This window comes from Paramisgurnus dabryanus, chromosome 23 (assembly GCF_030506205.2).
Source record: "Paramisgurnus dabryanus chromosome 23, PD_genome_1.1, whole genome shotgun sequence".
In the NCBI taxonomy this organism is placed as follows: Eukaryota; Metazoa; Chordata; class Actinopteri; order Cypriniformes; family Cobitidae; genus Paramisgurnus; species Paramisgurnus dabryanus.
In genome coordinates, this window is record NC_133359.1 from 27,074,616 (window position 1) to 27,099,423 (window position 24,808).

Sequence of the window (24,808 nt, forward strand, 5' to 3'; positions counted from 1 at the left end):
GAACACCACATTGTTGTGAGCCTGAAGTTTCCAAAAGAGAACCATGGCAAACCCAAGTGCTACTGGAAAATATATTATGGACCGATGAAACAAAAGTTTAATTGTTAGGTAAAAATATGGCGCAAAAGGGCACAGCTTACCAACATCAAAAGATCATCCCAACAGTGAATATGGTGGAGGGAACATCATGATTAGGGCATGCTTGAATTCATTGAATTTCCATGTTTAACAAAATATCCTATAGGATATTGAGTCTCAATCATTAAGCATGCATACGCATTTGAGGTTTTGGTGTGGAAGAACCCAAGTGCAGACGGCGGATGAATGATACAGATACTTTATTGAAAAAAAAACAGAAAAACAAAACCCACGAGGGGGTAAAACAGAACAAGATGAACAAGACACTAAACTGACACTAAACTAGACAAGATATATATATAACACTAAACTGCACAAATAACAAGACGATAACACTAGGCACAAAAAATACTCTTTGATATAAACTCACAAGAACACAGTGTAACGGTGCCACCCCGAACGTATAATATAAAGAATAAGAAAATGGAACTTATTTAGTTCGGGCGCCAGACTTGGAAAAATTGCCAAGTCAAAAAAAATTATTTAGTTCCCGGATAACATCAGACAGTGCCACCGAAACACAATGAAGTATTCATTCAATTTATGACAAAGAAAAAATTCATTCACAGAGTTATATTAAAGAAAACTCATGAAAGAGCAAACAATGAATAAACCCATACGAATCATAGACATTTTATACTTTCAAACAATGGTTCATTTAAATCCAAAGGCATCAGCAACCGTGTTGCCCTGCAATTGTTCCTTTACAAAAAAATTCAAAACACCTTCAAAAGAACTTTGAGTTAGAAAAACAAAAACAAAAACCAAAAGAGTTGTCCACCAGTTCACCTTATGAGCAAATGAAACAAAGTTGCTCTCGAACTCATTTTAAGACAGTTTTTAGTTTATAAATGCTCAAAGTTCAATGTCCACAAAAAAAAAAAAAAAAAAAAAACAAAGTCAAGATTCTCTTCAGCGGAACTCGCTCTTAAAAGAGAATGCATGTGTAGCGTGAACTTGAGCGTGAGTGTGTGTGTGTGTGTGACAAAGTACTTGCGGCAAACGAAACCGTCCGGAACAGTCCTGCAGCAGCCGATATAGCGAATCTCCTCGGCAATTCAGCAACCAGTCATAGAGTTGCCTGCACATTCCACATTCGGCAAGGATAGCAAAACATAAATCCGTCACCCCTTTGACCACTTTCTCTCGCACACATTAAGGAAGCTCCGGAACGAGCCACGAGACCTCGGTTACAGAGTGGCGAGCCCAGGATTCACGCTGACGTTGTCGCTCTCTTGACGCCTCATCACGGACTTGAACTTGACTTCAAATTAAAAGTCCAGGCCGGGAACCTGACCAATGAGTCTTGTTTTACACTAATCATGATGTCAGACCTAGAACTTCCGTTTTTATTCTGTCAAACTTCGTTTTTCGCAACTTCCGCCATTTCGTGGCAAGTATATAAAAAAAGGTATACATTTTATATACATTTTTAAAAAATGTATACAGCTTGGGTTTTTTATATCGCCACATTCTCCCCCCTTTGAAAAAACAACCTATGGTTGTGAAGGAGAGACTTAAAATCCAAGGAATTCCTCTTCTTCTGAAGATTCATCAAATATTTCCTTGATCCTTTCCTTTTCTTGTTGTGCTAGTTCGGTTGCAGTGGGGAAACAAGGTTTTATGTTTGTCACGTGTACTGTGCGGACGTCCTCACCGTTGGATTCTAGGGAGATGCGATAATTAAGGGGTCCCAATTGTTTCACAATACGGTACGGTCCTTTCCATTTCTTTGCTAGTTTAGCAGTAAAGTGGTGTTGAGCACTAGACTGTGGAAATGTTCGTATCCATACCCGGTCTTGTTCCTTGTAGGTAACATCCCGTTTATCTTTGTTGTAATTTCGAAGTTGTCTCTTTTGTGCTTTCTGGCAGCATTCCATGGCTCTGGTTCGAAGCTCAGCCAGATGATGAACTGTATCATATGAAGAACAGTCTGGAGTCAGGTTAGTGCCATGTAGCACCTTATCCATGGGGCTTTGAAGTTTCCTTCCTAACTGAAGTTCGGCCGGAGTCATTCCGACAGTTTCTTGAACAGCGGAATTTATGGCGAAACGAAGTTCCGGTAGGTATTGATCCCATTTCCGGTGATCATCATCCACAAATGCAGAAATCATACATTTAAGCGTGCGGTTGACTCGCTCAGTCATATTTGTTTGTGGATGGTAGGATGTAGTAAGCTTCGGTTCCACACCCCATTTTTGACATAATTCTCGGAACACTGAAGAAATAAACTGTGCACCCCTATCAGACAAGATAAAGTCTGGCACTCCCCATCGTGTCAAGATTTCTTTCCGAAGAAGGGATGCAACAGTTTGAGCATTTGCTTTACGCAGAGGAAAGAATTCCACCCAACGCGAAAAGTAGTCTACGAAGACTAGAAGATACTCATTTTGTTGAGTGCTCCGCGGTAGTGGTCCCATAAGGTCTACACCAACCATTTCATTTGGTCGAGTAGTGACCGTTTGTTGCAGTTTGCCCGCAGGTTTTTGATTCTCGCCTTTTAGGGTCTGACATTTAACGCACCTCTTCACGTGACGTTTAACGTCCATCCACATTCCAGGCCAGAATGCCACATCGTGTATTCGTTTGTAAGTCTTGTATATACCTACATGACCACTCCAAGGACTTGCATGATAGTGGTGTAAGATAGGCAGTTTAAGATTCTCAGGTATGTATAGTCTGTAATGAGCTTGATGGTTTTGGTGGTCAGTTTTGTGGTAAAGGGTATCCTCAATTACTTCATATCGGTCCTTTAGAGCAGGATCTTTGTCAATTTCTGCTAAAGCTTGAAGTATGTTGATGATTGCAGGGTCATTGTGCTGTTCCTTCCAGATGACAGCTGGGGAAATAGGAAGTTCCACCTTCTCCAACTTCTCTTGACTACTGGTGTAGAGACCATAACCAGTATGGATTCGAGACAGGGCATCAGGTGCCATGTTTAATTTTCCTTTCCGGTATTCAAGGATGAAATCGAATCTCTGAAGCCTTAGAGCCCATCTGATTAGACGGCTAGTAGTTTTAGTGGAGGACATCACCCATTGAAGTGCTGAGTGATCTGTAACCACAGTGAACAATTTATAGTGCTGCCATTTTTCCAAAGCCCAAATTACAGCTAAACACTCTTTCTCTGTGGTCGAATAATTGGCTTCTGCACGGTTTAAGGTTCGGCTGGCATATGCAATCACTTGTTCCAGTCCCTGGTCCTTTCTTTGGGTCAGCACCGCCCCCAATCCAGTATCACTGGCATCTGTGTAGACTGTAAATGGAAACTGTAAGTCAGGATGACCAAGGACAGGAGGAGAGGTAAGGCATGATTTGAGATGTTCAAAGGCGGTTTGACATTGAGGAGTCCAGTGAAAGTTGCATCCCTTCTTCTTCAGTGCATTCAGAGGTTCAGCAATCTTTGAAAAATCAGGTACAAACCGATGGTACCAACCGGCTAAGCCCAAAAAGCGTTGGACCTCTTTGATATTGGTGGGCACTGGGTAGGAATGTATGGCTTTCACTTTGTTTGGGTCTGCAGCGACTCCTTTAACACTGACGACATGCCCCAAAAAAGTTATTTCTGGCAAGCAGAATCTACTTTTCTTGAGATTGACTGTTAGTCCTGCTATCTGTAGTTTGTGGAGGACAACCTGAAGGTCGATGAAATGCTGGTCTACAGAGGGGGAGTAAATGATGATGTCATCGATATAGACGAAACATATACTTCCACGCAATTCTCCCAATATGGTCTCCATCATCCTTTGAAAGGTGGCGGGTCCATTTTTTAATCCAAAGGGCATTGTGTTAAATTGGAATAGTCCAGTAGGGGTAATAAAAGCAGTTTTAGCTTTACTTTCTGGCTCCATGCTTACCTGCCAATAACCACAATTAAGGTCAATGGTGGAAAAGATGGAAGCTCCAGAGAGAGATTCCAGGAGTTCTGTAATATTTGGAAGAGGGTAGGCATCGTTTTCAGTAACCGCATTAACCTTCCTGTAATCCACACAAAATCGAAGGCTTCCGTCCTTTTTGGGTACTAATACAACTGGTGAGGCCCATCCAGAATGTGATGGTTCCACGATTCCAGAGGTCAACATCTCCTCCAGCTGCTCTTTTATGACCGCTTGTTTTGCAGGGGTGGTGCGATATGGTCGTTGCTTTATAGGCACTTGGTGTGTGGTATAAATCTTATGTTTGAAGACTTCAGTACGTCCTGGACGAAGTGTACACACTTGAGGGTTTAATTCCAAAATTTGCCGTAGCCGTTGCTTGTCTTCAGGAGGTAAGTAGGCCGTATCTACAGCAATGTCTATCAATGTCTTATCATCAAGGCAGGTGGATGGTTGAGGGATAGCACATTGAGGAGTAGGAACAGAACTTAGTAGGGTAAGACTGGAATCTGTTCCTTCTGTCTTCCCTTTTTGGTGTTGGGAGTCATTAGTGCCAGGCAGACTGGCATTTCCAGGCTGGAAAGGATAATTTTCAGTAGGGTGAGATTTAAATGAATATTTATGATCTGCCACATTGATCTGCAGGCCACTAGAAAAAATAAAATCCAACCCTAGTACAACAGCATAAGTTAAGGCTTTGGCAGGAAGAACAACAGTAGATATGGAGAAAACTTTCTGATGAAGAGAGATTGAAACATTTATCCATCCTAGAGGCATCTCTGCCTTTCCATTGGCTAAGTAAAGAGGACCTCGAGTCCAAGGAAGAAGCTTTTGTGCACTAATCTCTTTACAAAGATTTTCGTGCAGCAGTGTGTAGCTTGCCCCCGTATCCACAATGGCTTTTCCGTTCCAGGAGCCAATGCTTAAAGGAACAACTAACTGTTGTGGAACAGACACAGATAGTTGAATTTTCTTGTTTGCTGAGGTCTTTCTAGTGAAAGCAGTAACCGAATGATTTGTAGGGGGTCCACTGGCTTTAGAACTTGGAAACGTAGTTCGTGGAGAGTTGTTAGAAGAATGGGACTGTTGGGGAAAGTCAATAGACTTATTCAAACCACATAGGGTTGTTATTCTGTTTTCTTTTGTTATTGAGAAACTTTCAAATTGTTTTTCATCTTTATTTTATACATTGACATTTATTTTGTGCATATTACACACAGCACAACATTGCAAAAACAAATATGGCTGCCACACCCTCACATTCTCCATCGACATTTGTGGAAATGGAACCCCCTGATATTGCTACTCCTCTCTGGCATTCTGCATTTCATCCACACATTGTACCCCCTGTTCCCATTCATACTCCTCATCACCCAAGTTTTATACAAGCTAGCAGTGGTAACACCCTAGTTGATAGTAATCAAGGAAGAACAAAACGCACGTGTAAAGAACATCAAACACAAGGACTTTAAATAGGGACAAAATAAATTACATACACCTGGAAATCATTACAAGTAAGGGGAAAAAGTGACGAGACCCGGGAAATGCGTTGTCAGAATAAACCAATACTAAAACCACGCATCTCCCACATAAAACATGGTACTGTCAGAACCCTGTCACAATGAACTAGATGTAATACAAGACAAGATCCTGACAGGATCCTGACAACGCACAAATTTGTTCGTAAAACGTGCGTACGGATGTTTAATTTACAAATCATGATTCAGACTTTCATACTAAAATTAATTTTAAATCATGATTTGAAAGTTAAAACATCCATACTCACATTTTACGAACAAATTTGTGAGTACGCACGCTTAGTGAATGAGACCCAAATTCAGGGTGGCTGTCTGCCAGTTGAAACTCAGTAGAAGTTGGTTGATGCAGCAGGACAATGACCTTAAGCATCGAAGTAAATCCACCACAGACTGGCTTAAGAAAAACAAAATGTGCCTTTGGAGTGGCCCAGTCAAAGCCCAGACCTTAACCTCATAGAAATGACCTCAAGAGAGCAGTTTACATCAGACTTGTTGGAGTTGAAGCGGTTTTGTAAAGGGTAATGGGCAAAAATGTATTCTGCACGATGTGCAGGTCTGTTTCAGAGCTACTGAAAGTGCTTGTTTGAAGAAACTGCTGCCAAAGGAGGTTCAACAAGCTATTAAATCCAAGAATTCACTTACATTTTTCTCCAGCACTTTGAATGTTTAATGGGTGTTTTCAAAAAAAAAAAGATACAAGAAACTAGAATTATTTTTGTGTTGTCAGCTTATGCACATTGTGTTTGTCTATTGTTGTGACCTAGATGAGGATCAGATCACATTTTACGGCAAATCAAAGTAGAAAACCAGTTCATTCCCAGGGGTTCACTTACTTTTTTTGTGCCACTGTATATAGTGGCAAGAAAAAGTATGTGAACCTTTTGGGATTTCATGGTTTACTGAATAAATTTGTCATAAAATGTGATCAAGTATATTGACAAACATAATATGTCTAAAAATAATTAAACAAAAAAATCTGATATTTCATGTCTTTATTAAACACACACATTCAAAATGGCAGTGGAAAAAGTAAATTAACCCTTAGAATGAATAACTGGTTGCCCCCCCTGGCAGTCCCAAAGGAAGATTTTGTTTTTCTGAAGCCATTCTGTTGTGGACTTGCTCGGGTGTTTTGGGTCATTGTCCTGTTGCATCACCCACCTTCTACACAGTTTCAGGAGACGTACAGACATTATCCTGAAAAATTGTCTAATACCTGGGAATTAATTTTCCACTCATTTTCATGATGATATGTCGTGCCCTTTCTACATCAGATGTAGCGCTGTTTTTCCCAAATAGTTCAATCTTAATTTCATCCGTCCACAAAACATTTTTCCAGTAGCGCTGTGGAGTGTCAATGGGCTCTTTTGCAAACTTCAAGCATGCAGCAATGTTCTTTTTAGTAAGCAGTGGCTTCCTTCTGATGTCCTGCCGTGGATACCCTGCTTGTTCAGTGTTTTACGTATTGTAGACTCATAAACAGTGATGTAAGCAAGTTCCAATGATGCCTTCAAATCATTCGGGGTTGTTTCTTTACCTCATTGATGAGTCTTCGTTGTGCTCCTGGTGTCATTTTGACTGGACGCCCACTTCTTGGTAGAGTAGCAACAGTCACAAAGTGTCTCCATTTGTAGATTGTTTGCTACAAATGTAGACTGGTGAAGTTTTAAAGTCTTTAAAAATAACTTCTTAACCCTTTCCAGCAATTATTGATTGTAGCTCCTCTGAAAGCTCTTTTTGGTGAGGCATGGTTCACATAAGGGTGTTCTTCTTGTAGAGAGCAAACTCCAAAAGTCCAAAAATATGTGTGCTGTAATGCTTTGCCATTTTCATTACTCCTGCTATACTGTTAGCAGTGTCCTTGCATAAACAACATGAGCGAGAACCAAAATGAAGATTGATTTTGTTTCGGTTCTGGCCTCTCATCATTTTTTTTACTGAATTAGTTTATAACACAGAATGTTTCTTCAAAGAGAGAAGAATTTGGATATGTTGAATATGCCCTCCTGCCCCACTCAACACCCACCCCACCCTGACCCCACCCCCTTCCCACTCAGACACACCTTTTTTACACACACACACACACACCATTTTTCAACATTAAAGGTTTATCTTTTCAGTTGCAATGCGGTATGTAGAAAACAGCAAAAATTTTGACATTTTGATGAATGCATGAAATGGTAAAACGTAGCGCCACCTGGTGGCAAGTATAAAAATCAAAACTTGAAGGCCAGTAGTTCAAAATGATATATTGACATAAAGGTATGTATTAGTTTATGTTCAGATAAATGGGGGGTCAAAAATGGTAGTTGGATAATGGTTTTCAATGGGGCATTGTTTGTCCCTAGGATCACATGTGTCGGTTTTTGTGTAGCTTAGCCATTTTAAGCTAATTTTTAAAAAATGAAACCAAAATTCTAAAATTTATCAAAAAATTATTAACCTCTGGCATTTTTGGGCAATATTCAATCATCACAGTTAGGATGGTTTAAAAATCAAAATGGCACAAAATGTCCCTAGGATCTCTTCAGAGTTAAAACTGCTTTCTGCGCCTGGGTTCTGGCCTGAAATTCCTGACAAAAACTTTAGGAGACTGCACTCACAAATGACTGAAAAATTAAATACATTTAAATGAGGGAGAGTTACAGCATAAAGTAACCTGGTCACGCTCTCCACAGATGAAAAGAGAGGTACTGAGGTTCCCTAATGAAGTGATAAGCCACAGGAAATTTCAAAGCTCTTTTAGCACATAATGGTGTTCCAGGAATCATCTGATTGGTCTCATAGGAAGATGAATAAAACAGGTTTTCTCTTTTGATCTGCTGTGTCTAACGTCATATCCCAATACCCCACAGACACACATCTCACTCTTTTCTTACCATCAAACTCAGCCGGCCCGACTCCAACGATTATAATTGACATGGGAAGACAAGAGGCCTTCAACAGAGAGAAACAATTCACTCATTAAAATCAAGCCGCAAGAATACAATCCTCATATAAATCAATGCATTTTCCTGATGCACTTTTATTAGGGTCAAAAAAAACTCTATTTAAAAAAACTTTTGTATGTGTTACTTTTTGAGTGTGTAAAAAGTACATCTTTAAAAGTTTCAAGGGCTATTTCTATCCTATTCACAAAATGTGCCACAAGGACGTAATAATTAAGTATGAAAAATGAAGCGCATTTGTGAGGCTCAGCCTGGTATTGCGAAACATGACGTGCCCTTACATCTACACATTATTTACACCTTCTGTCGGGGCTTCAAGAAACTCTCACCATCACAGCCTGTTCAATCTAGTTTACAAAATCACATTTCAGTGTCTCGACATGTTTTTGAAGGAATGACAAATAGATTCAATTTAAGGCTTTTTTCTAATTCTGCATAATTCATACTGTAATGGCATACCTAAAAAGCCATCTGTGAGTTTTGCGAGTGGAGAGAGAAACAATTTTTCTTTGCCGTTGAGAAACAGTAGTCTCATTTTATGCAACAATAATGTCTTCCAGAGAGAAGAACAATTAATGGGTAGGGCTGTTGTTTACAAACTAATCAAACTTGGATGCCTTAAAAAAAAAGATTATAAATGACTGTGTTTTGTTCTTCATACATTCGAAGGCTATGAAGTTTGCAGATGCTCTGTATTGCTGTACTTACGTTCACAATGGACTCTTTAGTCTGAGCCATGTCAGAGATGACGCCATCAGAAATGATGAGAAGGATAAAATATTCAGAGCCGTCCTTTACCAGCGATGCATACCTGCACAAGAAGCAAGCTACGTTTTATTAAATATCCCACAGTGCATACAGATGTACGCATTTGACAGAAACTTTCAAAAGCTTTTTATAAATATGTGTGGTCCCGGGACAGAACCCATGGTTTGCTGTTGAGCTACAGTAACAATGCATTATTAAAGGGGGGTGCCGGCCGACTACCAAAGCACACTTGTAGTCAATCAGCAGTAAGGGGCGTGTCTACTAGCCGATATGGTTGCCTGGTTGTGTATGTGTGGGGCGGGTCTATCAAAAGAGTGTCCAGATTGTATTGGGGTAGGGGTGTGTTCAAATGTCCACATTTGCTTTCAGAGATCATGCACCCCACCTTTAATAGACACTAAGAACAATTCCCAATTCAAACATAGTTTGTATACTAACTAGCCAAAACAATGTGTACAAAAGTGTCATACTGTGATTTGAATCTGGAATCAAAGAAGTAGCACCGCAATAAACCACTAACTATAGCGCCAGGGAAAAAGTCATCTATTGGTCTTACCGTGCTACATGATTAATGACTGGTGAGAAGTATGTTGGACCATAGAGACGAACCGACTTCAGACTCTGATAATAAGCCTCTAGTATCCCATCTATACCGCTACAGTATGGATTATTAGGGTTTCCATTCTGTAAGGAAACAACACAAGAAATACGCAAACACATTTACATTTATTTATTTAGCAGATACTTTTATGAGTAATATACATGTATAAGAGTTTGTTTTACATACTTCTTACTTAGGGCCAGATTTACTAAACGGGGCAAATTAGCGCGAGAGCGCAATTCCAAAAAAGCGCCAATGGGAGTGGTAATATGGTAAAAACAAAAAAAGCAAAAATTAGATAACACAACCACAACAGCTGATTTCCATAATGACCAACGCATTCTACCAAGAGCAGCGCAAATTAGTTCAGGGTCGCAAAAATAACTAAACCACACCTTTTTAAAGCTAATTATCCACTGCGCGTCTTTAGTAAATCCCGACATCTTTATTTACCGCCAATATGATGGTTTGTGCTGGCGCAAGCTATAAGTAAATCTGGCCCTAAGTACCTGCTGTAAGTTCATACTGAATCGTTAGAGAGTCAAACTTGTAACCTGAAGGTTGCAAAGCTGGAAGCGATTGTATTTCTTTGATCTACTAAGCGCTCTTGCTGCTGCGATTTGATGTCATTTAGTACCCCTGCAGGATGCCCACCCAGCAAAGAATTTGAGTTATCTGTTTGTGAGGTCATAAATGCATGAATATCCTTCTTGGAATCTGAAGCAGAAAGCATTTGCCATCTTTTTTTTCTAAGATGGAAGAATGTTGTGTGACACATTGGAATTGTGACCATTACATTATGGGTTGCTCTCTAACATCACACTTGGGATTCTTAACTGTGAAGGATAATACGACACTGCAACCATTTAAAAAAGTTGTATTCTATCAGTAATGTATTCGGTTCAATATCGGTATATCTGTCTTGAAAACTGGTGGGTATCACTAGGTTCTGGGGAGATGTGAACTTGAAAACTGACATGTGTTTCCTGATAATATCTCCTAGAATTTTTTGTTTGTAAATAATGCAGTCTTAATTAACGATTACTGTTTATCTAACAGTGTAAATGTTTCTTTATACAGTATATGAAATATATAGGAAACACATATAGGAAAGGGGTCCCTCTCTAAACGTTCATCATATGTGGGGGTCCCTGGCATGAAAAAGTTTTAAAACCCCTGTCCTAGAGGACGGATGTATAGTGAAAAAAGGAATGGGCCTAAAACAGATCCCTGTGGTACACCAAATTTAAAGCAAAACTAAAGAGTTATTGCTCTTTGCTCCCCCTACAGGTTAGAAGCGTAATTGTTCATTAGCACTGTCGTAAATACTGCAGCATAGCTGGCTCTGATTGGATTGTAGGTCTGTCGTAAAGCAAGTTTTTGTAGTTTTCACTCCAACTACAGGACCACTACCCGACGGCTGGAAACTTCTTTAGTGCGGTTTTGGCCGATAGAGGGCTCTAAAGCGAATGTGAAAGTACCGTTCACCTTATTTTGGGTGGATGAACCACTGAAACTTTTTTGGAAACGTAATTTTTAGGTAAAAAAACTCTTTGGTGTTGCTTTGAGTTCATTTACTTTAACAAAGTGAAATTATGTGACAAATAAGAACTAAACCTGGCCAACGCCTAAACACTGATGCTGATATAATTGTCTAGTCTATCTATAAAAATTTTATGATCTATAGTGTTAAAAATTGCACTAAGGTCCAGAAGTATGAGAAGATGGATAGTGCCGCCTTCGGAGGCTAACTTTGAGCATTGATGTCTCTGTACAGCAGTAGTGGTGCCTAAATCCTCACTTTATATAGACATCTTAATGACACAAACTCTATGCCAATTGAGAGCATTTTGATAGTGAGATTTACTGCTGTGCAAAGCTAAAAGTTGCTATGCCAAGCTATGTAATATGTTGTCCATATACCTTTGGCCATGCAGTGTCCCAACACAAACATGCACACAAGACATGCACTGCAATGCAACAGTATTACATAAATGACTAGATACTTAAATAAGTGGGGTGAAACCCAAGAGATGTTGTTAAAGGTGATGTTGCAGATATTTCACTTTATTCGCAGGGGCACTGCAACCATTATTACTTGGGTGGACAATGTTTTTATTGGGAACACCACATTTTCGGATAATTGCTATGCCGCTGACCATCAGCAACATTTATAATGTTTTATTCTTTATCATTAATGTCGACAACAAGATGTAGCCGATAAAGAGTTGCAATTAGCACAAATGTTCATGAACCAGAAGTCTGTAAAAAACGCTATTTGCTCAAGAAAAGCTTTAATGCTGCACTAAATACTGTACAAATGGAGTCTTGGGTGTTCAGCCCTTAGTTGTTTGTGTGTGTATGTTTATGTTTTTCTGCATGTTAGCACTGTGTGGGAAGCTGCACCCTCAGGCAATGCATCAGTATGAGAAGGATCTGTGTCCCACTGTAAATAGGATTATGGGATAGATTTTCAGGGACAGCTTTGTGGGTTTTGAAAAGAACGAAGGCGTAAAAAATGAAAGAAACATGAATTTGGAAATGTGATACAGCTGTGGGTAACATCAATTTGCTCATTTCTATCAATCTTTGTCTTGTTTCTGAAGTCTCTAATACATATTCATCAATTTGTCACACTTCCAGAGGTGTACACCTTTGTCTAATATGAATGAGACTGCCCATCCAAACACCACCTGCCACAAATCTATTGAATATATTTAACCCCAACTTCTCTTTCAATAGCAGATACTCTGACCCCCCAACAAATCATTAGTTTACATTCCATGAACTGAAATTGGTTTCTCACGTTAGTGAAATGTTCAGTGCTGCGGGCTCCCCTGGAACAGACTGAAGGGGAAATTTACTCAAAAAAATCCAGCCACTGCCAGTGTCATTTATGCATGCACTGTCTATGTTTGAGCACCCTATTCACTAAGATCATTATGCAAATTGAGTAACAGTGCATACATGCCCCAAAAATTGCAATTTGCATGGCAAAACACCCCAGTTTTAGTGCTTGTGAAGTTGTGGTGAATGCGCTAAACTAATGTGATCTATAGTAGCATACTTTACTGGGATTGCATGGCATCCATTGACCATTGGTTGCAAGCAGATGAATCAGCTCTTATAAAGGTGAAAGTGACATGAGTTATAGGGCATGCTGGGATATACTGTATATCTGGTCTAATGCTTATCATGATAAATGTCCTCTGCTGTGATTGCAAGAAATGTAAACAAACATCATTTACTGCCTGCTTTCCATTGGTTGTAGTAGCACAATGCCAATGGTGCCATACAAACGTATCTGTGTAGTACCTGAATTTTGAACTGCGACAACTACAGTATTTATCATTTTCCCCATAAAATTAGCTTTTCATGGTCGTTGATTGTGATTGAAAATTTCAAAACAACTTGTTTAACATTCAATTGTTTATGTCATCAGTTGTTAATGTCACCAATTGCGTCATGTTGCTAAAAAAAATTTAACTGGATCTCGGCTGACTAGTCTTACCCAGCAAAAACATTGTTCATTACTAAGTTATCCAATTCAAAATGGTTGCACCAGTTGTCATTATCTGTCAAACATATATTATATTTAGTTTTCTTTTTATTTTGTTCCATTTCTTTTATAGGGTCATTGTTGTACGATGAGGGTCAACACTTAGATCAAAAATACTTTGATGATCAAGCCTGAACAAGATGATCAAGTTAAGCTGGATTTCTCCACTTAAACACAATTGTAATTTTTGCCATCTTTGTCACTTTCACCTTTGGCTTGTTCACTGCTAACATTGTTAACGTTATTTTTTGAGTTTTATTATAGATTTTATTAATATCACTTTACATGTAATAGTGTCACTGCAATACTTCACATTTTTTATTGTAGATTTTATTTACATTTTATGGTATTTTATTTACCTGTCATAAACTGTAAAATGTAAAAGGGGCTACTTAAAAACTTACTTCAATTGGTAACACCTAATATTTAAACATTTTTAACTTTAATTATTTCACTTAAACTGAGAAATTTAATTTGATAAAACATTAAATATTTAGGCATTACCAATAATTTGATCCAACTTTAACTTTTTACAGTGTATATTATGCAAATGTAGGCTATATACCTTTAAGTATGCTGTCTTGATAATCCCATAAAAAATCTTGGTACTGTGCAAGCACTTGAATACTTTTCACTAATATTATCCATTTTATACTGTATATTATATTGTGTAATATAATATACAATGGCGTGCTTACCCACCACGCAAACCACGCAATTGCGTAGGGCCTGGCGGGCTTGGGGGGGCCCCTACTGGCCACAAGGTGTGCGAAAGTATGTTACGTTTATTCAGACCCAAATCTTAGGCACGGATAAAGCACGCGCGAGCGAGAGATCTGCAAGTATGCACGCAGAATAATATATGCGCGCATCCTCGCGAGGGCACAGACTACTTCATGAGCGAACTCGACTACGGGACAGCGCACCTCTGCACAGCGCACACAAATGCAGCCACACAAGTGCTGGAATGAGCGCTCGCTCGACTCGCTCTGTGCTCTCGTCTTAACTGCACAACATTCACTCGATGGTCAAGTTTACTTTAAAGACTTCGGGGCTTCACACTTGTGATTGGTGGTTTGGTTTGATCGGTGACACGCATTTTTTGTTCCACACTCGTACAGGTATAAACATGATAAAGACACCACGCAGGGGTTTAAATCATGTCGAAAATACATAAATCATTCATATTCTGTATCTTATCATTGTCATTAAAAATCTCATCTTTAGTGTATGTCTATATGCTTTGTTGTACCTCACAGTAAGTTTGTTTTTGCAATATGAACATGAGAGTTTTATGTGATTCCCATTCATAAATTCAAGCAATAACCAACTTACAGTATTGTTTGCTGGTGTTTGTTAGTTCAGTTTGTTAGATCAGTAATAATCTAATGCTTCCTCTTTTTCCTCATTTGGTTTTTTAGTAAGATGTCAGATCCTGAAGTTGCAGTATTAATTACATTGCTTTAAATACATCCTATAATAAATTTGCAAGCAAAAGATATATCTTTAAGGGGCGCGAAATATTTTTTTTTAAACCAAGAATTTTTGTCATACCAAACTGTAACAATTTAGTGTTATTTTAAGCAGTGTAAAACAAAATAAACCTGGTTTATATATATATCACTTAATTCTATATACTGAATATTATTGTTGTGCAATTCAATTGAAAAACCTTGGGCAATGCTGGGGCATGGGGGGCCTTGGTTCTTGGACTTTGCATAGGGCCCCCAAAATGGTAAACACGCCACTGATATACATTATATAAAAAACCCTATACTCTTTATATTTCATAATGTTATATTAATTCCGATCTACTGTCTATATACTAACATGTATTTACTGTAAATTTGCTGCTTTGCAACAATGCAACAAGATATTTGCAATGCAAAAAATGACTTTCTTACTTAGTATTTTTGTCTGGTTTTCAGTAGAAATATCTAAACATTTTCTTGATGAGCAAGTTGACCTTAGTAAATAAGTCTAGTTTTAAGACAAATAATATACAATTTTAGTGAAATTGTCCTTAAAACAAGCTAAATTATCTGGCAATGGGGTGAAAAAAAAATATTAAATAAGATTTCTTTTTTCTTAAATACTTAATTCAAGTAAAATTCTTTTTTCACTTTTTTCACCCCCTTTGGCAGATATTTTGCTTGTTTTAAGCACAAATTCACTTAAATTGTATATTTTTTGTCTAAAAACTAGTATTATTTTCTTAGGTCATTTTGCTGATCAAGAAAATACATTTTGATTTAAGAATTTTTAGATATTTCTACTGAAAACAAGACAAAAATACTAAGTAAGAAAGTAATTTTTTGCAGTGTGTTGAAAATTCTATAGAAATACATTTGAATTAAAGTCATTCTAACACATTCTTTGTTGTAAAGTGCATGACTCCGCCTCTCTGCTGCACTCTTGTCACTCTTAACTAGGTTAAGAGACCTCTCAAGCTCTCTTAAATAATTTAGGAGCTGAGACCTAGTCTTAACACTTAGGAGGCTTTATAAATCAAACTTAAGCTTAAGTCTAGGAATAAGAGTACAATGACGTCATTCTTAGAATTTTGACACACTTAAGACTAAAATTTTACTCAGAGCGGCTTTATACATACAGGCCCAGATTCAGAGCATACACAGAGTTTTTACTGTTTTTGGATCAGTGGATTCTACAGTAAGAGTGTCACCTAATAGCGGAAATATGGATTGCCTTAAAAACTCGTCATTGGCAGGGAACGTTTTCTTTTAAGTAAAGAGATAACTTGTCAATGGCAGGAAAACAATTAAAAATTATTCAAAAAACATGAAAGCTGACTGAAACACCCTGAGAAAAACTACAGCTGCAATTCGTAACTTTGCTTGTCTACTGCCACCTCTGTTTGAAACATAAAATTGCAGTTATTTGCAGAGTTATTTTTTTGTCTGACCCACAAAATCATCTCCCGATAGGCAACTTCAAATTATAAATCCTTATTATGAGATTAGCTTTGCAAATTGGGTTAAGCTAAGGAGAAAGTTTTAAACAGCGATTTTTGATAATAAAAAAAAACTGATAAAGTTACGGCTTGCCGCTTTAAGACATGTGCATAAATGTATACATTCTTGGCTTATTAATAATAATCAGCACAAGACTTTGCATGTGAATGCACAAGATACCCAAACAAGAATGTGCTGCCTGAAAACAAACAAAACTGTTTAAATATAAACTACAAGCTTCCTCACCAGGGGGAATTCATGAGATACATGACCGTCAGGAGGCAGTTTTGCACCAAACCCCAGTGCAGGGAACATCTTATCACTGTCATAGTCCTGAATAATCTCTCCGACGGCTCTCAAGGCCAGCGCGTATGCGTTCAGGTGATACGGGCTCATGTAATGCAGAGAGGTAGGCTGGGAAGGGTTGCCTGTCAAAAATAAACCAAACAATAGTTCTTCCATCCGAACATTGAACTTCATTGCTGTATCTCTTTAAAATACCACCATTAGTCAAAATAAAATGCTATCAACATACGAAGAGGCTGCGAATTTACAAAATCTCTTTAACTGATTATTTGTAGAGAAAGACTCACCGTTTGATGCTGTAAAATCAATCGCCACCGTGAAATTTATTTGCGTGCTGAAAGTGAAAGCAAAAACAGTAACGTGAGCACATATGTGACTCAATTTCTGAGAATAAAACATATGTTGCTTATTAAAGCTGTTTGGTGAAATCTCCAGGGAGCTGCATTAAGCTGACTTTGCAAATTCATGTCTCAGCTTAATTTTATCTGTGGGCAGAAATGAAGATTCAGCGTTCTCTCTTCGGTTCTCATGGTTTTCTAAAAGAAAATACATTTATAGCACAAAACATCACTACAACCTTTTCCTAATGCTTTTATGCAGAACTTTCCAATTATTCCTCCAATATTTCCAGTGTTTGCTCAAATGTTTGAAAGCCGGGTCATGTGCCTGGGGTCTCTGCATCTCTCAGAATAGAAAGGCTATTTATAGCTCAGTTTATTACTGCATCATAATGCAGTGAGCTCCATGGGAATGTATGTGGGTGTGTGAATGTTGAGAGGAGATAAAGGGGGAAACGAAGAGGAATTATTCATGGTTGGTAAAGTCTTGATAGATGAGATTGCACTGTTTATCATATCACTTTACAAATGTACAATTTTTATGATATGCGGTATGCAATTAAATATATGCTAATTTTCTGTATGCATTGAATAACTGGATGACTTACTGTATTCGCAAAAATATGTAGTATACAAACAGATCGTAATATCATCCATTTCTTCCTGACATTATTTGACATGTTTCCATCCGAAAGGAATACAATGAATAAAGGTGTAGCGCATCAACATGTTTACAGATATAGCTGATTAAGTTATCAATTCAAATTAGCAAATGTCTACTTTTTCTATTCAGTCCCTTCAGAAAAATGCGATAATGCAATCGCATGATTCAATGCATAATCAGCCAAAGTCCGCATATTTATGCGGGGTCGCATTTTTTTCAAATGCGCCTCACTTTTGCAGCATAATTTGCAGATTTACATGCGCAAAATATGCGAGGCTTGCATGATTTCATCATCCCTGCATTTTCGTTGCAAAAATCACATATATCTTAGAAGAAAGTTAAAAATTTTTGCATTCACTTCACACAAGCGCAGCCATGTCCTGTTGCCATGGGAACATTATAAAATGATGTGATTATGTGACGTGAACATCATTGAAAAGCTGCAAAAGCAGTTTTTGCAAGTTCCCGCAATTTCATCGCATAAAAATTGCATAAATACATAAATCCCGCATATTCCATCGCATTTTTTAAGAAAACCTGCCGCAAGATCAATGATTTTTGCACGCAACAATCACAAAAAAATCACCTATCACCTTTTTCTGGAAGGACTGTCTATTTAACTTTAGCACATACAATGAATATTAATACGTAAAATGTTGCGAAAAACTTTCTAAAATGTTCAAAATATATATTCGGAGTGTTATGTGTGTTGCTCGTTATGTCAAAATATGTGTTTGGTGCTTAATGTGAACCATGTGCATTTGTGCACCCCCGGCTGCCACTGAGGGCTATTATAGTTTAATTAAACTAAAACTTTGAACATTTCTGTTAACTAAAATCAAATCAAATATATGCCTAAACTATTATTTTTACTTAACTAAACGAAAACTAGAAATGTTGCTTTAGCAATAAACTAAAATAGTTTAAAAAGAGGCAATAAAATTAATAAACTTATACTATAACTGAAAATAAAATAAAATAAACCAATGTATAAAAATAATACAATTACAAAATCACATAGCAACTGCTTTTTGAGGTTGACTTCGGATATTTCGTACATTTTTTTTTATTTAACTGACAGTAAGATGGCAAAGATAGATAATTGAGATATACACAAAAATATTTATAAAAACGTCTTAATATCAGATTGAAAATAAGTATTTGAACACCCTGCTATTTTGCAAGTTCTCCCACTTAGAAATCATGGAGGGGTCTGAAATTATCATCATAGGTGCATGTCCACTGTGAGAGACATAATCTAAAAAAAATCCAGAAATCACAATGTGTAATTTTTTAACTATTTATTTGTATGATACAGCTGCAAATAAGTATTTAAACACCTGAGAAAGTCAACGTTAATATTTGGTACAGTAGCCTTTGTTTGCAATTACAGAGGTCAAACGTTTCCTGTAGTTTTTCACCAGGTTTGCACACACTGCAGGAGGGATTTTGGCCCACTCCTCCACACAGATCTTCTCTAGATCAGTCAGGTTTCTGGCCTGTCGGTGAGAAACACAGAGTTTCCCTCCAAAGATTCTCTATTGGGTTTAGGTCTGGAGACTGGCTAGGCCACGCATGAACCTTGATATGCTTCTTAAAGAGCCACTATTTGGTAATCCGGGCAGTGTGCTTTGGGTCATTGTCATGTTGGAAGACCCAGCCTCGACCCGTCTTCAATGCTCTAACTGAGGGAAGGAGGTTGTTGCCCAAAATCTTGCAATACATGGCCCCGGTCATCCTCTCCTTAATACAGTGCAGTCGCCCTGTCCCATGTGCAGAAAAACACCCCCAAAGCATAATGCTACCACCCCCATTCTTCACAGTAGGGATGGTGTTCTTAGGATGATAGTCATCATTCTTCTTCCTCCAAACAAGTTTAGTGGAATTATGACCAAAAAGTTTTATTTTGGTCTCACCACATGACTTTCTCCAATAACTCATCTGGATCATCCAGATGATCATTGGCAAACCTAAGACGGGCCTGGACATGTGCTGGTTTAAGCAGGGGAAACTTCCGTGCCATGCATTTTAAAGGCAGACTAACAGGTCTTTGAGGGTCAGAATTCTAGCTGATAGACAGGTGTTCAAATACTTATTTGCAGCTGTATCATACAAATAAATAGTTTTAAAAAATCATACATTGTGATTTCTGGAAAAGTGGAGAGGACTGGATAACACTCCAGATAAATAAATGTATATAATGGGATAATATTCCAAATCACTCTCATTACTGATGTACGAGTTCAGAAATACGCACACAAATGTGAAACCTCACCCTCCTTTGATGTAGTCCAGGAACGTGACCTCAACATCAATGAAGCAGGACAGCAGGGTGACCTGTTGAGATGAAAGCTTGGTAACACTTCCTATGTCGAGTTCTAAATGGCACCATCACACTTTCGATAAGCAATGCATACTTAAATCATAAATGTCATATCAATATTCATGCCCCTGGTAATGATGTAACTCACTAGAGTACCGACAGTACCGGCATAGACTAGCGATGAGCTACATCAGTGTTTATGAATATTTATATGCAAAGCTTATGAAGGCATTGTGCATTGCTTATGAAGATATAATGTAGGACCTTCAATAGGAAGTCTTACCAATATGGATTTTTTTGTTAGAAAACAAATACAATACAGGGATTTCTTTTGTTCTTTCAGCTTGATTTCTGAATTAAAGTGTGAGATGTAATTTAAAATGCACTCACGGTTCCTGAGTTTAGATATTTTTTCTTCTTTTTCTTCTTCTTGGGGTTCAGCACCTGCAGAAATACAGTGGAGTCAAGTTAGAAAAGTGTTGTTGACAGTCAAGGCCATCGCCACCGAGGGGGGGGGGGGTGATTGTGGGGAGGGGGTAGTGCATTTTTGGTATTTATGGCAAGGTTTAAAAATGAGACTTTACAAAGAGATTATTAATTGAAACTGTATTGTGTGTTTACAAGACTAACTGAAATAAACAATATAAAATACAGCCTAAAGAAAATTTCTTTAGGTTTCATAATTTTTATTATTTTAAACGAAACAGGGCTATGCTTCTCCGACTGGCAATGAAGTGTAGATGAATAAACGCACTAAAAGATGATTAGACAGTGTAATATATGATGCGTGATAACAATAAATCACAGAGACTTAGATCAAACTGACACTAGCGTTTACTTCAAGTTCTTACTCGGTTAGTTACAGCTCAGGTGCGACTCAACTACAGCACCTCCAACAGGTAAGGAGTATTTATACACATTACTATACATCACATCTCCCCCTTTAAATGCATAACTTACCAAGCAGGATAACAAACATATTACTATGGTTTAACTGTAGATATCACAAATTGCACTTTGCTGACTTTCCACACAAAAGTACACTCAAAATTAGACTATAACTTAAATCTGTATTGAAGTTATAATCAAACAAACAATAAAGACACTCTTTATACATCTATCCACAATGTTTTATGGCGAAAAGAATTTAGGTGGTTTTATCAGTCTGCCACATCGTGATCTCTTAAATTGTCCTTCATTAAGTCCAGTTGGTGTTAGAGGACTTTTCATAGGTGACCGTACAGGTGATTGCAATGGAATTTCAGTAGCAGTAGCAGATTCACTGTCTACTGTAGGAAAGTCATCCAGATCTAGAGAGAGTGGAGTCATTTCTCCAGTTTTTAGCAAACACCGTCTGTTTCTCCTGAAGATGTTTCCATCAGGCGTTTGAATCACATATGATCTAGGTTTTTCATGACTCCTCAGCACAACTGCTGGTTGCCAGGTATTTTTTACTTTTACTCTTACATTCTCTCCATCTGCTAGAAGTGGTAACTGTTTTGCTCCACTATCAAAATAATGTTTTTGCTTTAGTTGCCTGCTTTTGATGCTCTTATGCACATTGCCATGAAGTTGTGGTTTCAACAGGTGTGCTGATGTAGGCAGTTTTGTTTTCAATCTTCGACCCATAAGCAATTGTGCCGGAGACAATTTCACACCATCTAACGGTGTATTCCTGTATTCTAATAAAGCAATATAAGGATCTCTCTGACTTTCCTGTGCTTTTTTTAACAGGTTCTTTACTGTCTGAATTGTTCGCTCACTTTGTCCATTCGACTGCGGAAATCCAGGACTAGATGTGGAATGTACAAACTCCCAATTTTCTGCAAACGCTCTAAATTCTCCACTTGAGAATTGAGGACCATTGTCCGACACCACTTCATCTGGAATTCCATGTCTCGCAAAGATGGATTTGAGAGCAGTCACAACATACTTGCTTGTTGATTGTGTGAGTTTAACAATCTCTGGAAATTTTGAAAAGTAATCCACACACAGTAAATATTCACCTTGGTTAAAGTGAAACAAGTCTACTCCCACTTTCGCCCATGCTCTGTCTGGAATGTCATGGCAGATGAGTGGCTCTTTGGGGTTACTACGTCTAAAAGTATTACAGATAGGACATTTCAACACTAAATCTTCAATTTGGCTTGCCATGCTGGGCCAGAACATGACACTTCACTTTCTCGCTCTTTTCCGCGATGCCAGTTGCAATGAGATACAGATCAAACTTTTGAATCCATGCTCGCCAGTTTTCTGCCAGATTTCCTTCGAAACACAAACTGTTAGGAGGCTTCAACTGCTCCATAGTTCACTTCTGACACCATGTAATATATGATGCGTGATAACAATAAATCACAGAGACTTAGATCAAACTGACACTAGCGTTTACTTCAAGTTCTTACTCGGTTAGTTACAGCTCAGGTGCGACTCAACTACAGCACCTCCAACAGGTAAGGAGTATTTATACACATTACTATACATCACAGACAGGAAGTAATAAACGTGAATTTCTATTGGCTACTTGTCAACGTGCTGAGTGCGTCTCACGTAAAGTAGCTCAGCGTGTTAGGTCAGAGTTGAGTCATTAATAAAAAAAAAGTGAAACTATTGTAACCTTGATTCATAAAAAATGTTTGCTAGGCTATATGTATACCCAACCCTAACTTTAAACTGCACCATTATCAGTTTTGATAGCAACAACATTAGTTCAGTTCACTATGTTTGAGCTACACTGCGTGTTAATAAAGAAATTCTATGCCAAATCAAGATGATTATAGCTCTTCTGAAAAAGTTGTATTATTAAAATCATGATTTTTAAAAAATGTAAACAAATTTAAAGGAACAGTAGGTAAGATTGTGGCCAAAACTGGTATTGCAATCACAAAACATGTGGCTAAAACTGGTACTGCAATCACACAACTGGTGGCCAATATATAAAACGACAACATAAACATCAGTTGAGGCCTGCAACTCCACATTTTCAATGATAATATCCTGGTTATACCACTGTTGATAGTGATATAAGTATTTGAAATGAAAGTGATTTCTTAAGGTCTAGTGACATTTCAGGGCCATTTAATGATTAATTGATATAAATTTCTTACATACTGTTCCTTTAATTAATTTTGTATGTTTCGTTTACTGTGCAGTATACTTTTGCAAAAAAAGTTTTTTTTAAAGACAATGGTTCTCAAACTGCCCCCCTTGATGGTGCCAGTTAGCCTAGAAATCTAGACGCACCCTAGCGGCCGCAAAATATATTTGCTGCCAGGGTTTAGTCTAGGCACTCACAATACACTTAACCGGTCCAAAAACCAAAATTTGGTCAGGCCAATCACATCGTGTGTAGCGTCTGTGGGGCGGGCTTAACATGATGACGACAGAGCTGCAACGGTTCCTACTTGAAAACAGAGAATGGCTGCTGCTGCTGGCGAACAGCTTTCTTTTGAAGCGGCTTTGGCCGCGACTCTGGAGGACTTAGACTTATGTTTTTCTTTGAGAGAAGAGCAAATAAACCCTACTGAAGTCCTTTTTAAGCAAGAAAGATGTGTTTGGAGTTTTGCCGACTGGTTACGGTAACTACGTCACCTTCTTCGTTGTTCTGATCCATCATAGCGCTATCCTATTGCGTGCAGAGGCATTTTGAGGGACAACCTTATATCCCGCCCCTTGCATTGAGCCGTTTGTGTGAAGAGTTGCCAGACCTTACATCTTGATGTAGGTCTGGCTAACCAGGCTAGGTGCCAGTTATATGACATAAAATACATTAATTTAGCATAAATTCTGTGTAATTAAACTTAAAAAATAAGGCTACCAACCAACAGCACTACATTGTATCATTCTGTTTATGTTATGAAGGTGATGAAGGATGAACCCAAAAGCAGACAGAAGGTACTAACTAAAGACTTTTATTATACAAAACAGAAAACAAAAACCCACGAGGGGGCAAAACAACAAAAACAGGATAACTTAAACAGAAGAGTGAACACTCAACAGGACAGGATACAAATCTACACTACAACACTAAACTGGATGACACTTAACAATAACTTGATAAAACACTACACACACAATAAACTTGACTTGAGATAACTAGACTTGACAGTACTCACAGGTATGGATACAATGCACAAGCCCAGGACAACAAACACAAGGATCTTAAATAGAGGACAACTAATGAGGGCAACAGGTGGCAGGAGTTAAACAATGAAGATGAGAACAACAAGGGAGCGGGGTAAAAGAGACAAGACACAGGGAACACGTGGTCTAGTAAACCAATACTAAGACCACGTGAACCCACACAAAACATGGGTCTGTCATGATTCTGCCACAAGACTAGATTAAATAAAGGACAGGAGGGCAGAACCATGACAGAATCCCCCTCTAAAGGAGCGGCTTCCAGACGCTCCCCAGGGGAACACTAGACATGACAGACTGACAGATAGACAGACACCAAGAAAACATGACAAATAACAACAATGGAAAACAAGCCTGTACAACAAATGGGTTGGGATGAAACAATAAAAACATCATACAAGGAAGGGGTGGTGGAGGAGCAATAAAGTTCATGTGAGGAAGTCCTGGTGGGGTGGAGCTGGGTGGGCAAGGGGTCTTGGGTCCCAAGGGGGAGGTAGAAGGTTTGGGGCGAAGAGTCCGGGTGGGTTTGGTAGGGTTCTTGGAGACAGCAGGCTTGGTGGGGGAAGGACAAGGAGGAACAGCTCCGGAAGGAGTAAACAGAGGCTGGGTAGAGGCAGGAATGACTGGGGGGACAAAAGGAG

General features: G+C 38.4%; 1 protein-coding gene across 1 annotated transcript in view; it reads right to left on the reverse strand.

The window, feature by feature from the left end:
• cpne8 (copine VIII) overlaps positions 1 to 24,808 on the reverse strand; it is a 71,311-nt gene that overhangs the window by 4,020 nt on the left and 42,483 nt on the right. Inside the window, exons 12-18 of the mRNA XM_065291199.2 lie at positions 20,421 to 20,474; positions 19,983 to 20,044; positions 16,993 to 17,039; positions 16,646 to 16,827; positions 9,824 to 9,951; positions 9,208 to 9,310; positions 8,431 to 8,488 (exon numbers count right to left, since the gene is read on the reverse strand). Of these exons, the coding sequence (XP_065147271.1) occupies positions 8,431 to 8,488; positions 9,208 to 9,310; positions 9,824 to 9,951; positions 16,646 to 16,827; positions 16,993 to 17,039; positions 19,983 to 20,044; positions 20,421 to 20,474 (634 nt within the window). The remainder of the gene's footprint in view (positions 1 to 8,430; positions 8,489 to 9,207; positions 9,311 to 9,823; positions 9,952 to 16,645; positions 16,828 to 16,992; positions 17,040 to 19,982; positions 20,045 to 20,420; positions 20,475 to 24,808) is intronic.